Source organism: Eublepharis macularius, chromosome 1 (genome assembly GCF_028583425.1).
Source record: "Eublepharis macularius isolate TG4126 chromosome 1, MPM_Emac_v1.0, whole genome shotgun sequence".
NCBI lineage: Eukaryota > Metazoa > Chordata > Lepidosauria > Squamata > Eublepharidae > Eublepharis > Eublepharis macularius.
The window spans coordinates 151482321-151497630 of record NC_072790.1 but is presented as its reverse complement, the minus strand read 5'-3'; the positions used below and the strand labels follow the sequence as shown (position 1 = coordinate 151497630).

Genomic DNA, 15310 nt, shown 5'->3' with positions numbered 1-15310 from the left:
TTGTTCCAATGCTACAGAGTTTATTCCTAAATACGTAATTTCATTGTCATGCATCTATTAATCAACATCTTCAAAGAATAAAGATCATTACAATATGCATTTATATAACATGTGCTATATAAGTTGGCTGGAAACTGAAGAGACTGAAAACGTACCCCTATTGGCTAGCATGATTATGGCACCATAAGTTTTTTTTTTCTTTAGCAGTTTTTAGTGAGGTTATGGGTACTATCTGTCTCTCCTGTTGTCACGTTGCAGACCACAAGATTTGGCCTTAATACAGCAAGCGTTAAGAATGAGAAGGCTGCAGTCTTTAGCACTTAGAATATGGGAATTCTGAAACAGCTGTCTTTACTTCCACATGCCTAGGGCCGGCCCCAAGGAATGTACAGAAGGTATGTGAATTGGTAGGCAGTGGGATCCAGAGGATAGGCTAGGAGAGGCTCTCTACTGTGATGGAATTCATGTAAACCTTCTTCTGTGCTTGCACACACCAGAAATGTACCTGATAGTGATTATAAAGGTATCAAAAGATACAAAATGGAAGGAGAGTCAAGGCTGTAAATGAGCAACAGAAGGAGAAGGAAAACCACTAGCAAAGATGTATGTTTCATGTGAGAACCATTGCAACAAAAAAGCTAAGGGGCAAAATGGAAGAAAGTAAATCTGACTTCTCCCCTTTACCATTATTAGTTGCAAGGTAGCTGCTACTGATGCACTGTCAAGGCAAGATTCTGCTGCCTATAAAATGAACTACCACAAGCTCTCTCCAAGATCAATATACTTTCATAAACTTGTTCTAGGTGTTTACTTTATAAACTATTTAATGTAAAGTGCTCTGTGCTCTTATTGTGCAAGGCAAACAAGTTAATAAATATCACATTTCAATATAGTTTACAGTAATAGTTGTAACTTGTAACTATTACTGTAAACTATATTGAAATGTGGTATTTACTAACTTATTGAAAGTATATTGATCTTGGAGAGAGCTTGTGGTAGGGCGTTTGAGAACAGTTACTCTCTCTTTAAGAAGCCTCTTTCGTTTTGTAGCCCATAAAATGAAAGCAAAAAAAGACAATATTCAACTCAGCCTCACTAGCCCCTTCCTGCAGCGTTAGCTGAAGAAACTGATAACGTGATGGTGCCAACTAATAGTGGAATGTTTTCCTTCTCTCCAGTTCTAGCCAATTTTACTGTATATTTTCATGAACTATATAAAAGCTGTTGTGATTATTCTTGTTCTAGTTATTAATTGAAGCAGTTATGGAACTGACATTTACATCTCAGATTCAGGAAAAAATCTCAGTTCAAGCTTTAACTTTCCTCTCAGCAGATTTAACCAGACTCCTTAACCTGGATTCAGTTCTAACCCCCAAAGTCCAAACTGACCCAATCTTACCTGCCCCAACTCACACAGAGCAGAAGGTTTGCAAATGAATCAGCTGCTATCCAGTATCACTGTCTACTAGATCGTACTTTCTCCATAGCTAAGGAAACTAGAGGCTTTCTTAAGGAATTTACATTAGAAACTGTTTTGTGAACTTCACAAAAATGTAAATTCAGACATTACAGACCCACAGCAGGTTAGTATGGTTTGATGACTTTCCTATCTTTGCCCATCTTCGTTTAGATTTTGTTGGTTTGTTGCAGGGTAAGCAAAGTATAGGTATAAGGTTATTCTTTCATGTTGGTGTGTAGATTGTTCAGGACAGTTTATGTAGCAGAACAATAGGCACAGGTCAGAGAAGAGTAAGGCTGCAATCCTATACACAGGGAGGTGGGCACAACCGCAAAAATGGCTGCCATGGAAAATGGAGCCAACCACAAAAATGTCTGCCACAGGAGGTGAAGCTACAAAATGTCAAGGAGTGAGGTTATGCATGACTCTAATAAAATGCCTCAGCATTTCAGGCAGAAGCTCTGTTTAAAGGATGCTTTTAAAATGAATGTATTATTTAAAATATTTTCTTATACACACAGAGTAATGCAGTAATCATTGTGCTTTGATGGTAACTGTTGCTGTAGCAATGTTTAAAAATATGTACAGCCAATCAGAAGCCCTTCTGGGCAAAAGCCCCACCTGGCCCTACTCATTTTCTAAAAACACTAGGCAGGTGCAAGGAAAGATGTCCATGGTCATTATGTTGCCCATAGGTGCCACAATGAGGTCCCTGTTATACACCATTGGGAGTCACCACCAATGAACTTGCAGTAGAAAAAGAAGACCCAAAATGAGTTGGCTTGTCTCAATAAAGGAAGCCACAGCCTCCAGTTTGCAAGATCTGAGTAACGCTGTTAAAGATAGGATGTTTTGGAAGTCATTAATTCAGAGGGTCATCTTAAGTTGGAAGTAATTTGATAGCACGTAACACACACATGCATGAACTCAGTGGGACTTATTTTTCAGTAAGGATGCATAATTTTATTTATTAAAATACTTATACCCCGCCTTTCCTCTTGGCTCAGTCTAAGACTGAGCTGCACAAATAATGATGCTGCCATACATTACATTTACAGCTCCACCATGTGAGAATTTAACATTGAGAATTCTGAAGACTTCTCTACCAACAGGCAGAGAAAGCTGGCAAGGAAACACATCCCACATGCAGCGGAAGAAGAGCTGCTGGTTACCTTTATCTATCCATGGCTTGTCTCCTCTTATCCCTCTCCTCAGCAACTATTTTTTTCTAAACCAGCACATTCTAGCACCCACAGAAAACCAACTGCTGTGGATAAGAGATAAGCAATAGATGGAGAAAGGCAGTCCGTAGTTCCTCCTTCGCTATATGTAGGATTCCTTTCACGCCAGTTTTCTCTGCATGTTAGTGGGAGAACCTTCATATTTCCCAATAAGCAGAACTGTCATGTGGTGGGACTGCTCTAAGACAGAGAATGTAGCATTGTAGGCATTAATCATTCCCTGTAATATTAATATTTCTTAATAAAATGTTTTTTTAAATTAAAGTTTCCCCTAAAAGACAGCTTTTTACAGGTCCAAGTGTATTTTTAGTTCATTGCTTAAGAAATTTTAATTTAGACCTGCTGCCTAATCTTAAATTGTGGCAGGAGCCACTCCAACCAAAGCCAGTTTCAGTGACACGAGAAGTGACATTACAGAATATGACCCAGATTGGCCAAGGCTACCTGCTTCCTGGAATGTGTAAAATGGAACTCCCAGACCAGGAAGAGGGTAGAGTGAAAGAGGGAGCTACCATAGAGTGAAAAGAGGGAGTGAAAGAGGGAGCTACCATAAAAGAATATCTTCCACAGTACCAATTGTTTTCACAAACAAGGGGGACTGTGGGAAGAACAGAGCTGTGATAACATAAAGAGACTCCTCCAGAGGTCCCATCAAGGTTTGCTAACAAATGAGCTCATCATGACAGGACCACCTTGTGAAGTAACACAATGGAAGCCACGCTGTTGGGTGTCTGGCTATTGAGAGCAAGGGGACAGCTGTGCAAGGTGAGGACTTGGGTACTTAGTGAGAAGGTTTCTCCCCTACTTTGGGGCTGTGCCATCTGCGACCAATAGAAACAGCAAAGACAAGATGAATGAGGATACCTATTCTTGCAATTTATTCTTCTCTGACCATATCCGGTTCGTTCCTACCACAGCTGTCCAGATCACTCTTGTTCCTTTTCCCAGTTCTGAATCAGTCTCACTTCTGTTCCACTATTCTCTTTATAAAACAACAATGGCCTGTTCTTCAACAAGCTCCTGCCAACTTTATCTCTTGGCTCCTGGAGACTAAGAAACATGGTTTAAACTAAGAATTTATAACTTTCAACCTACCAAGCCCAACCCCCGCTCCCCAATTCTGAAATATCCAAGGAGGCAGTAAACCCAGGAAATTTAATAATCCTATGGTTCTCTGCCATACATAGCTGGTGGAATGTATTCTCTGTGGCAGGTCACAGGTTGCATTCCTGATCTTATATAGCTATATTAGTTATAGGAAAGCAGCTGGGTGAGTTCGTATGATCAGCAACAATTTCAAAGAAAAAATTCTTAAGGCCCAGCTAACATTGATTCATATCTTTCTGGGTCAAAGGAAACTTTTTCTCTGTTTAGCAGTAAAACTTCCATGATAATGTTCTCTTCAAGCCGTAAGTTCATATTATAGTTTTTATTATGATTTTTTTTACATTCACAGAAATATGTTTGTCTAAAATCTACTTTGTACGAACAGTAACCTCCATTTCTTCAGAATGTAAGAGACAAATGACAGTTCCATTTGTGAGCTTATATGCTTGCACAGAATTTTATGCTAATTAGTTTGGGCCAATAAAATGTTTCTAATGGATTCTGTTCTTGGTTTTGGATACTTCTTATTAAACACACTTCTCTAAAGCCACCAATAGGGGGCTGTAGAACTCTGAATTCTGTTTAAGTCAAGGAGACTCAATAAATACTCTTTCCACACATAAGGCATCAATTTGTCCTTCAGTGTTCACTTCTCTTGCTGATTGATACTTATGCATTTATTTGATTAACAGTTGTCAATGACGTTTATGTATGAGGATGAAATGTGCCATGAGCCTTTGAAAGATTATACAAGAGTTCCAGTGCTGCTTTCCTAATAAATACAGTAATCATAGTCAAACTGAATGGTGCTCAGAGGTATTAAGTATTCACATTCCCTGTCAAATAAGTTGACCCAACATCATTGTTAAATTGAAATGCAGGTCTTCAAACAAGCGTTCCTCAGTCATGTACCATCAAATGCATAAAGCTGTAGTCTAAGATGGTGCTTGTCAAATTAAGGATATTTGACAGTCTGAACAGAAGCCTGTCATTTCTCAAACCTCAGCCTAATTGCTCCTACGCAATCATGAAGATGAAGATAATGTTTTTTTTTAAAGAGAGAGACCAGGGAAGCAGAAAGGAACTATTTCTGATTCATCATATTCCTTCTAGAAGTCTCAAGTTCAGATTTAATTCTCAGGAAATAAAAGAGGAACAGTAATTATCCACTGCCTTATCAGTTTATTTTATCATCACATTTACTAGAAGACATGAACAAAAAGAGCAGAATCATTATACTGCAACTTTTGTTGAAGCTGCTATCAATTACTGATCTGACACTGCCCATACCATGGGATTTACTCTGGTGAAGTATTTTGAACACCCTGAAAACTACCATCTATTTGACACCAATAATTACATCACAAACATGTCATACTTTTTTGTAATAAAATCTAAGTGAAACTTTCATTGTGCATTGTGATCACAGGTAAACAGGGACATTTCCAGACTCTGAGCATAACCTTTTAGCATAACTACATCATTTTGTCAACAAGAAGCTCACGGGAGAGGGGTGGTAAACAGTACATTGGTTGCTACAATAGATATGTATTAATGCTTCCAGCTTTTTACTTACGCAACCCTCAGAGTCTCCAGTCTCCAAAGAGAACGTGCATGAATCGACACAGCACCACCTTCATAATGGACAGTTCTGAAAAACACGTTCATTCATGAGGGTTTTTTTAGGTTGGAGATGAATTATAGCTGTTTCAGAAAACTGACATCAGTTTCAAAGAGAGATTCATTGCTCCCAGTCCTGCACCCAACCCACTTTTACCTCTGAACAAACTACTTTTCATTTATTTGAAAAACTTGCAAAACCATTTGACCAAAGGTAACAGTGGGACAAAAGGAATATTATGCATTATCTACAGTATGGGCAGCATACTTAAACCACTTTTTTCTTAAAAAACTATTGTTCAATTTATGTTTTACATAGCTTCTTTTCCCATATGTTCTCCTTGTTCTCCTGCTGAAGTATTTGACTTCCAAGATGTTATATAATTTAATCAACTAGCAAGTTATTATTACTACTTGGGATGTATGACTGACATGATCAAACCAACACTTGTCCTTTATACATTTCTGTGTGCGCCGCAATTTACAATTCATAACAATTTAATTATTTCCTTTTTCTATAAAATATTTACATTTATAGTGCAACAATGCATGAGAATGAAATCTGGCAGCTGAGCAACTTTATATTAGACATGTTTTTATTCATAATCTCCACCACTCTCTGCTTTCAAGGAAAGGAACCCTGTGACGATTGCCCCCAAAAGATCCTACGGATCAGAGAAATAGTACAAAACAGTTAAGAATGGGAAATTAACCAAAAGCTGACTAAGAACATTCTGTCAAAGCACAAAAGGGGTTGTGGGAGCGGAGGTGGAATGCGTGTATGAGGTATGCCCTTGTACTGTCAAGAACTACTATGCCATGTGCCTCATCAAATTCACCAACCCTTTGTAAATAAAAACCAGTTGGGCTATGCTATATTAGCAGAGTTTGGCCATTGCAAGGCAGCAACAATTGTCAGCTGAACCGTATGTTGCCATAGTTTTGCAGAAGGACATACAAAAATAAGCTACAATCACAGATCATTAGCAACACTCTGCCCTAACAAGAAAACAAATTCACAACTCTTGAGAGGTCTACACAGATCAGATAAAAAGACAGCTTCAATACAATGAATTCATTTTTTCTATGACCTCAAAGACAAGATTCAGTTGTTCTTGATTGTACTGTTAATCCCTTTGATTTGTCTGAATGCAAGCAACCACTAGAGTCCAGAGTTTGCTAATTTTCTCACTAATATTGCATAAAACCCACATATTAGCTACAGCCCTAAAAACATTCATTTCACTTGGTCTTATGTTTCTTGTGCCTGTGAATATTCCTTGCTATTGCACTGCACGCATTAACTGACACTACTGGGGCAGATATGAGGGAGTGAAACAATTAATCAAGTTTATACTTGCTTATTTCAACTTGACATTTAAAAAAAAATCTTTATGTAATGTAAATTAGGAAGTTAAAATTGCCTGCCAATTGTTAAATCTAAACAACGAATGCCTGGGACTGCTTCAAATCGTTCCTCATGGAACAGAATCTATTCTGATTAATTACAGTAAGATATTCATTACTGAACGTTAACTGAACGTAAAACCCTTCTCCAGAGAATCAGTACTGCTCTCATATTCCTTTAACAATAACACAGAACACTGTACAGAGACTGACACTATCAACCATACAAACTGAAACAGACATCACGGAACAACAACTGCTGATTTCCAGTGCAGAAAATAGTGGCCTGGATAGTTCCATACCAGTCAATTACCATCAAATGTACACTCAGTTATAACAGCAGCTGCAGATGACATTGGAAACAATCAATAGTTCTCCTGTTCTTTCCAAATGACACTCTCAGTTTTTTCCAGAACACAATTTATTGCATTTTTTTCTATTGCCGTGGAAGAGAAGAGTCACTTCTAATATATGGGTGGTATTTGTGCTGATGTCTGCCATACCTTTGATATGGCACATGCTTTGACACAGCTTGGGGTGCTCAGAAGACATGCTGTCAAGCACTTCTAGGTGACCGAAGTGTCACTCCAAACAGTGTTATCTGGCAGACGCATGCTGTGTGAGTACTATTATAGGCCACCTATGAGCACAACATTCCTGGTGATATACACATCTATGAGTCGGTGCCGATTAAGAGACAGTCAAGTCGCCCTCCTCATCCAAGGAATACAGCAAGATGACCTAGATTGAGCTGGTGGAGTGTGGGGACTTCGATAAACTTGATGTTTTCTGATACTGGCTCTAATTCAATGTTTCTCGAGTGATGAGCAGACATATACTTTCCAGAGTGCCTTGACTTCATCTTCACTTCTTCATGTGGGGCTCCAAGCTCTCTCTTCTCTGGAGGTCTTAACCTTTCTGGGTGTGGATCCAAATGATACCCAGATGGCTTTGGGGTCAAAGAAGGAGCCCTCAATGTTGGTTCCAATGGGTTCTTGGATCCAGATCTTAGGCAGATCCAACTCAGCAGTGTCAGATCTGAAGTCCACGTGGCATTCGGGTTGATAGCAGCTGACTGTGTCAGGTCCAAACAATCCTTAAATTCCACTAAAGCAGAAGATTTCACTGCTGGACCTGGAGAGGACTCTTTCCCAAAGAACAGCTTTCAGCCTTGTGGCTCTTTCTGCACAGGCCTTGGGCATGAAGACCTGAAAGTGCTTACATACCCCAACATTATGCCCTTCTCCATGACACAGAAGATAGAGGGAATGCCCATCTGTCATCGTCATTTTAGTGCTGCATTGTGTGTATTTCTTGAATAATGATTTATCTGCCAGGGAGCTCACAAACTTTTTCTCCTTTCTTTCCACAGATCTGCCACAGCAACAACCCATGAAAGGCCTGAAATTAACAGGCTCTCTACGACATTCCTGTTCAACCAGCAGCAAAAGAGAAACTGAGGGTAGGGGCATCTCCTCCCCCAGTGCACAGGTTATTGGGGAAGGAAACAGTGTGCTCTGGGATGGGAAGACACTCTTCTTCACAGATTTAAAGCTACAGATCCTACTGATCAGCAGGGCTGTACATGCACAATCCCACATAGGACAGCACAGAAGACTGACAATGAACCAAAAGATGAATCAGTATGTATGAAATAGCAGTCTATATCTGAACAATGTATGCATTTGAGTTTTAAATTAGACAAATCTTCTTACCATCCTGGTATTTTCTTGGCAGCTCAATACAGTTAAATAAATTCATGAATGATTAGTCCATTTTCACTTTCCTGGATATTAAGAGTGCTGATGCTTTCCCTCCATGTTTTTTTAAAAATCCACAATGTACAAAGAATGTGTATTTATCTTCAGCAACATGGAAGAATACAATTTTTTTCCAATTTTGCTGAGGAGGAACAGGTAATGGCTCATTTGAACTGGGATTTGAACATCCAGTCCATCTAGTCCAACATTCTTGCCACTTAACTTCCATGCTCCAGAAATGAAAGCCAAATATGCTTAAAGCAATGTAATGTTAACAAATGAGTCCAATTAAGTGAGTTTCATAGTAATCTTGAGCAACTTTTCAGAGAGGGGTGACCCAAGGCAAAAATATATATTATCTCTAGTTCCTGTAAGAAATATTTTCTTCCCGTTGGCAACTCTGTTTCAGCTCAAAACACAGTGACACATAATCATTATTCTCCCTCCAGGACCAATAAAAAAAACTCAGAGCAGCTGTTAGATAACTCTCTCTCTCTCTCTCTCTCTCTCTCTCTCTCTGCAGTATTAATTCCTGAGGCAAGCCCCAAGTACTATGTGCAACAAGAAAATGGTAAGATTTTAAAATGTTTCTTCCATTCTCAAGGCTTCAATAAAAACAAGTGTCAAATAGATCAATTATCCAAGCTCTGACTTAAGTAAGCAACTAACTTCAATGAAGTCCGTTCCAGTAGAGTGCCTGGAGAATCAGAAAACACAATTTCCTAAAGCTTTTGTAATATCCATTATGAATCTTCTTAACCTATAAATAAACCTATAAATAAAATTGGTTAGTCTTAAAGGTGCTACTGGACTCTTTTTGATTTTGCTACTACAGACTAACACGGCTAACTCCTCTGGATATATCATCACTGGCTCCCTTTCTTTCAGTGTTTATGGTCTACTCCACAATTATTTATTTATTTATAAAATGTCTATGCTGCTTCTCCAGGAGAACTGCCTAGAGCACCTTACAAAATGAAACATCATAAAAAAATTATAAAGATTATTAATTAACACCCAGTATTAAAATACAAATTTTACTTATAACCCTAGGCTTACAAGTCCCTATACCCTTCTAAGAAGGAGGGAGAGACCTAGCACTTACCAGGTGGCTGTTCCTTGCACGCACACACTCTCAGTGCTGATGCGATGACATCATTTTGGGAAGTGACCTCCCTCACTGGTGCCCCCACCTGATGGCCTACCATCCTGCCAGGCAGGCATCTTCCAGCCACAGATGGGCAGGGAAGGGGGTTGCACCATCCTGTTCCTTCTCCTGCCCTGGAAGTGACAACACACTCCAGCTGCTTCTCCCTGCAACTCCTCCTTGGCCTTCACAGGAACCTGAATTTAAAGGCTTCCCCTTGTCCCACCCCCCTGGACCTTCTCCAAATTGTCACCCAGCACCCTTCTCCAAATTGTCACCTTGAGCAGCCCTTCTCCCAATCTATCTGATAGGAGGGCTGGTTATACTCCGCAGGCTCCTGGCCCCACGCACTCCATCCCAGCCCAGGCAGGGTATTTCCTCTGTTCTCTGCCTGGATTGCCCCTGTTACTTCAGGGGCCTCTCTAGTGGCTCCCTTGGCAATTTGAGGCCTGTACCTGCCAGGCTTGTGCTGCCTGTGGGCCTGGCTGAGGTGGAACTGCAGAAGAAGGGTGAGCCTGTTGGGTGGGTGCAGGCTGTTCCTTAGGGTTGTGCCTGAGTGTTGACTGCTGCTGTCCCAATGGTAAAGGTGGCCTGGGACTTTGTAGAGGTACCTGTAGCTGAGGTACTGCCAGAGGCGATGCTGGAGGGCTTGAGGATGGTGCCTGTTGCTGCCGGGCTGGTGGGAGGAATGGACAGGAGGACGGCATCGCCAGACAGTGACATCATTGTGCCCTGCCGGGAGTGAGCCCAGTGCATCCTTGGCCGGGTTGCCTGTCAGTTGCAAATGCCCTGGGAGATTACCCACCACTGGTGAGCAACTGGGAACCCTAGTTATATCTAGTGTAGCCTTATGCAACATTGAGTATCATTTTTAAACCTCTGAAGTCAATCTACAGTCAATCTACAATTGTTTCTAGACGAAGGTGAACAATACAAGGGAGGTACAGAAACTTGAAGAGCAGTTACCACTCTTTCAAATCTGTAGCACACCATCGTGTATAGAGTGCCTGAGTCATATTTTATGACTGCTGAACTCATTATTTTCCCTGACTCTCTTTTAGCTCTTTTCTGGTAGACCTCCAACAAGGACAGAAGTCAGTATGATTCCTAGAAACAGTCCAGCTCCGACAATCTGGTGAGCTACAACACAACCAACACCTGCAGTATGTATCTATCTACCCTGCTGTGAGGTTGTCAACTCTTATTGTTCTAGCCTGGCTCCTGAACTACTTCAAGCTGCTTAACAGATAGTTGTTTGACCACCAGAGTTGTGCCTCTCATGAGCATGCACAATCTGTGTGCAGCTTCCAAAGTCACAGAAATTTTGCTAAAACAAGAGAGCTGAAATTTGATGTTTTATGCTTTCAGAACTAAATTTCTGATGCTGTTCAATAAATGGCTGGATTGCTTCACAGCTTTTTCTCTGATTTACTGGGGTATGGTGCACAGAGTTGTATGCTTGTATATATACCCAAGAAATGTTTTATGGGTATATTTGGATATCCAGATGATATTTGGGACTTTTTGCAATAGGGGTATCCAAGTCCCAAATATTTTGAAATATTCAGAAATATCGAGGGGCAGCATTTTAAGGAGCCAAGACCTGTTCTTCTTTGTTTAACAGGTTTCCCAGAAAATGGGAGTGAGGAAGGCTTCTGTCCCAGGCAAATAGCTTCATATGTTGGAGGAGCTCTGTCTGCCAATCATAGTAATTAACTCAGAGCCATAGCTTTCTGACCATGGGCAAAGAAGATAAAAAGCACACCTGGCTGCAGCTTCTCTCCATTTCAGGGTGAGATTTTTTGGGGATGCTGCTGCTGTGCCTCTGGTTGCTCTGGTCTGTCTGTGCCATAGATTAATTCTGCTGCCATCTGTTTACCTGGAAAGATCCTCTTCTTGTTTTGTGCCAGAAGTTGCTTGTACTTTGTTTTAAAATATTTTAAAATTATTTCAAGTTTTTCTTTAGTGTGTGTTTTCTTTTCTGGTTCTTTTAAAAAAATAGTTTTCTTTGTTTTGGTTTTTTAAAGATTGTGCTGTTTTGTTGGGGATCTTTTGTTTGGTTTAGATTTTTAAAATTGTAACTGTTTCGAACTTTAATTATTAAAGGGTTCACATTTTGTGGAGATGATTCTCCAGGTTGTTGCTGTTTTTAAAGTTGTATCATTTGGCATTGTTCTGGTTTCACAGTTGTTATTCTATTGTTGCTTTAAAGTCTCTTTGTATTGTGTTTTTGGGGTGGTTTAGTGGAGTTCAGGAGTATTTGGTTTTGAAAAATTTAATTCTTTGGGAGAATATTTCTTATCAGATTTTAATAATAGCTGGAGAGGAGGATTAAGGTATTTTTTAAAAAACACAACAAATTTTAGCTGGGGATTCAGTCAGTGTTCTCCAAAAATATTAATATTAATAACAACAACAACAACATTTGATTTATATTCCACCCTTCAGGACAACTTAATGCCCACTCAGAGTGGTTTACAAAGTATGTCATTATTATCCCCACAACAAAACACCCTGTGAGGTGAGTGGGGCTGAGAGAGCTCCTAGAAGCTGTGACTGCCCCAAGGTCACCCACTGGCTTCAAGTGGAAGAGTGGGGAATCAAACCCAGTTCTCCAGATCAGAGTCCCACGCTCTTAACCACTACACCAAACTGGCTTTTGTTAGGCTTCCAAAACAATAAGCAGCCAGGTGAGTGCTTAAAAAATACAATAATTGGAACATAATTTTTAAAAAAGTAAATCTAGAAGGCTGACCTGGGCTTCAAAACAATTGAAGCCAGGTGGTTGAAAAAAATAGGTTTTAGGCTGACCTTTTGGTCTTCCCGACCAAAATAAAGTTAGATTTTCTGAAAGACTATGGATTAATGGGGGATGGGGGGTGGAAGCAAGCCTAGCTGTAGTATTACCAAAAAAATTAAAAAGTCATGGAAATACCCACTCTGTGTCCTTTTCATACTGGTCTTGCCTCCTTTCCCCACCTATTGGGAGTTTTTGGATTCTTCTGTTTATTATTTGTGACTCACCAAGGAAACCATTCTCTAAACATCAATCTCTATTTTATTATACTATACAAGTAAGCATCTATGATGACTAAAGAAGAGCTTCATAAAAAGACATGTTCCTGGGTAGTATGTACATGACGCTATGTAAGACTCTACTCAAAGGGATCCTGACCCTTAATTATTAACAGTGCAATCCTAAAAAGAGTTACTCCAGTCTAAGCCCATTGATTTTGGGATCTTATGACTGCACTGTAAGTGCATAGATAGGTAGGAGAGTGCTCTTATTAAGTGGAGAAAGAAAGCCATTCCAGGGGAATTCTTTCCTTCTAAGACTGAGCCCTAGAAGTTTTTTAAAAATCTCCTATGCTAAGCTCTTCTGAGGTTGTGGGAGAAATTAAGCAACGAATTCCAGAGGCAGATTTGAGAGGGGAAGCCACACTGGTATGTGGCAGCATAACAAAAAAGAAGCCTACGTAAAGCCTTTAGGAGAAATCATTTGTTGCTTTGGAATTGGGTGTCATCAATATGCTTATGACTAGACATGGACACAAACAGCATTATGAACGGAAAAAACCCACAAACAGCCCATTCGTCTGTTCGCGAACAAGCCGTTCGTGAGGCTCCATTCTAAATGAACAAGTGGTCGTTGCCAGCCTCGTTCATTGCCTTAGTCAGCCATTCATAAAGCCAGACAGTCTGGAGCCTTTCAATCAAGTCCCCTGGCAATGGCAGGGACTGAACTCTGTCTGAACTCTTTCTGGCTTTAACCCTTAGAAGTACTTCCAGCAGAGAGTTCTGCTTTTGCCACTGTGAAGAGAAAATGACAACAAAGGGAATGACCCATGGATCATGCCTTTCCCAGGGTGCAATCTTTCTGAAACTTGGGGGGTCTTTGGAGGACAGTGAGGACTATGTCCCCTGCAATTTTAGTGGGTATTGGACATTGGGAAGGTCAGTTTGTGGGGTGTTTAAAAGGCCCTTCCCCTTGCACTTGGCAGGAAAGGGCCCTTTAAACTATCAGCTGGCAGGCTGCAGGGGGGAATTCCCCCTGCCACCTGATAGTTTAAAGGGATCTTTTAGGGGCCACGAACAACGAACATGTTTGTGAACAGGGTCATGTTCGTTACTGTTTGTTGTTCGTGGATGGCAACGAAAAACGAACAGCTTGTTCGGGGTTTTTTTCCGTTTGTGCTCATGTATACTTATGACACCCAACTCTATATCTTTCTATGGTAATGAATTTGAACCACTGCCTGCCTGTTGCGGTTAACTGGCTAAGAGAAAACTAATTGAAACTGAATCCTGTTAAGATGGAAGTAATATTGGTTGGGAAGGCAGAGATATTGAATGACATGGTGCTACACACTTTTGATGGGATTTAGTTGATACTTGCAGACTCAGTTAAGAGCCTAAGGGTTATACTGAAACAAGCATTACTATTGGTGAAACAAGTTAATGCAACTGCAAAAAATGCTTTCTGCCCACTTTGCCAATCTACCTTGACTCAGCTGATCTAGCCACCTGAATCCATTCCATGGTAACATCGAGATCAGACTGGCATAATGCACGCTACATGCCCTTGAAAATAATCCAGATACTCCAGTTGGCACAGAATGCTGCAGCTAGGTCATTATCAGGAGCTAGATGTGGCATTCATATCACATTCTTTCTATAGTCACTCCATTGGTTGTACATCAGCTACCGGATTCAATTTAAGATACTGACTACTAGATATAAAGCCCTACATTGCCTTGGACCCTCAAATCTGTAGGACTATCTCTTTTCCTATATTCCACCTTGAAAGCTCCACTCATATGTTCAGAGCCTTCTGCAGGAACCGTCCTGCAAACAGGGAAGCTCAACAAACCATCCGTGCATGTGCTTTCTCTGTGGGCCCCCACCTTGAGAATGACTTAACCGAGGAGGCGAGAAAGGCCCCTACTCTACTGGCTTTCTGAAAACTACCTAAAATTGAATTGTTCTGGAGAACTGTACTATAAAGGTAATAAGCTATAATATAATAGAAAGGCACTACAGATTATACCACTTGAATAGGATGCATTATCAATCTGCTGCACATATTTCACTGTTTTCTATGTAATACCAATTTTCTTCATTATATCCACACTCTGTATCACGCTTAATATCCTATGGTCATTTAGATTTCAGTAATCCTAGTCCTAGTACATTGCTCATTAGACATCTCCTCGTATTTACCATATCAATCTACACTATGCTTATTAGATGTTTCTTTGTATGGACTGACAAAGGGAGCTTTGACTCTCAAAAGCTCATACCCTGGAAATCTAGTTGGTCTTTTGGGTACTGGACCCAAATCTTGTTCTTTGTGTGGATTGTTACCAAATTACAGTTTGTAATTCACTCCAAGTCTCAGTAACCGACTACAGAGGAGTCACACAATTTTAAGGTTGGTAATAAAGAAACTGAATTTCTTAAACAATTTCTATTCCTTGGCTCAATCATCAACCAAAAGGGCAATTTCAACCAAGAAATTAGAAGGCGATTGAGACTTAGAAGGGTGGCCATGAAGGAACTAGGTAAGATC

General features: G+C 40.2%; 1 protein-coding gene across 1 annotated transcript in view; it reads right to left on the bottom strand.

Moving 5' to 3' along the window:
* RYR2 (ryanodine receptor 2) overlaps nt 1-15310 on the bottom strand; it is a 720715-nt gene that overhangs the window by 463384 nt on the left and 242021 nt on the right. Inside the window, exon 11 of the mRNA XM_054975163.1 lies at nt 5384-5458. Coding sequence (XP_054831138.1) covers nt 5384-5458 — 75 coding nt within the window. The remainder of the gene's footprint in view (nt 1-5383; nt 5459-15310) is intronic.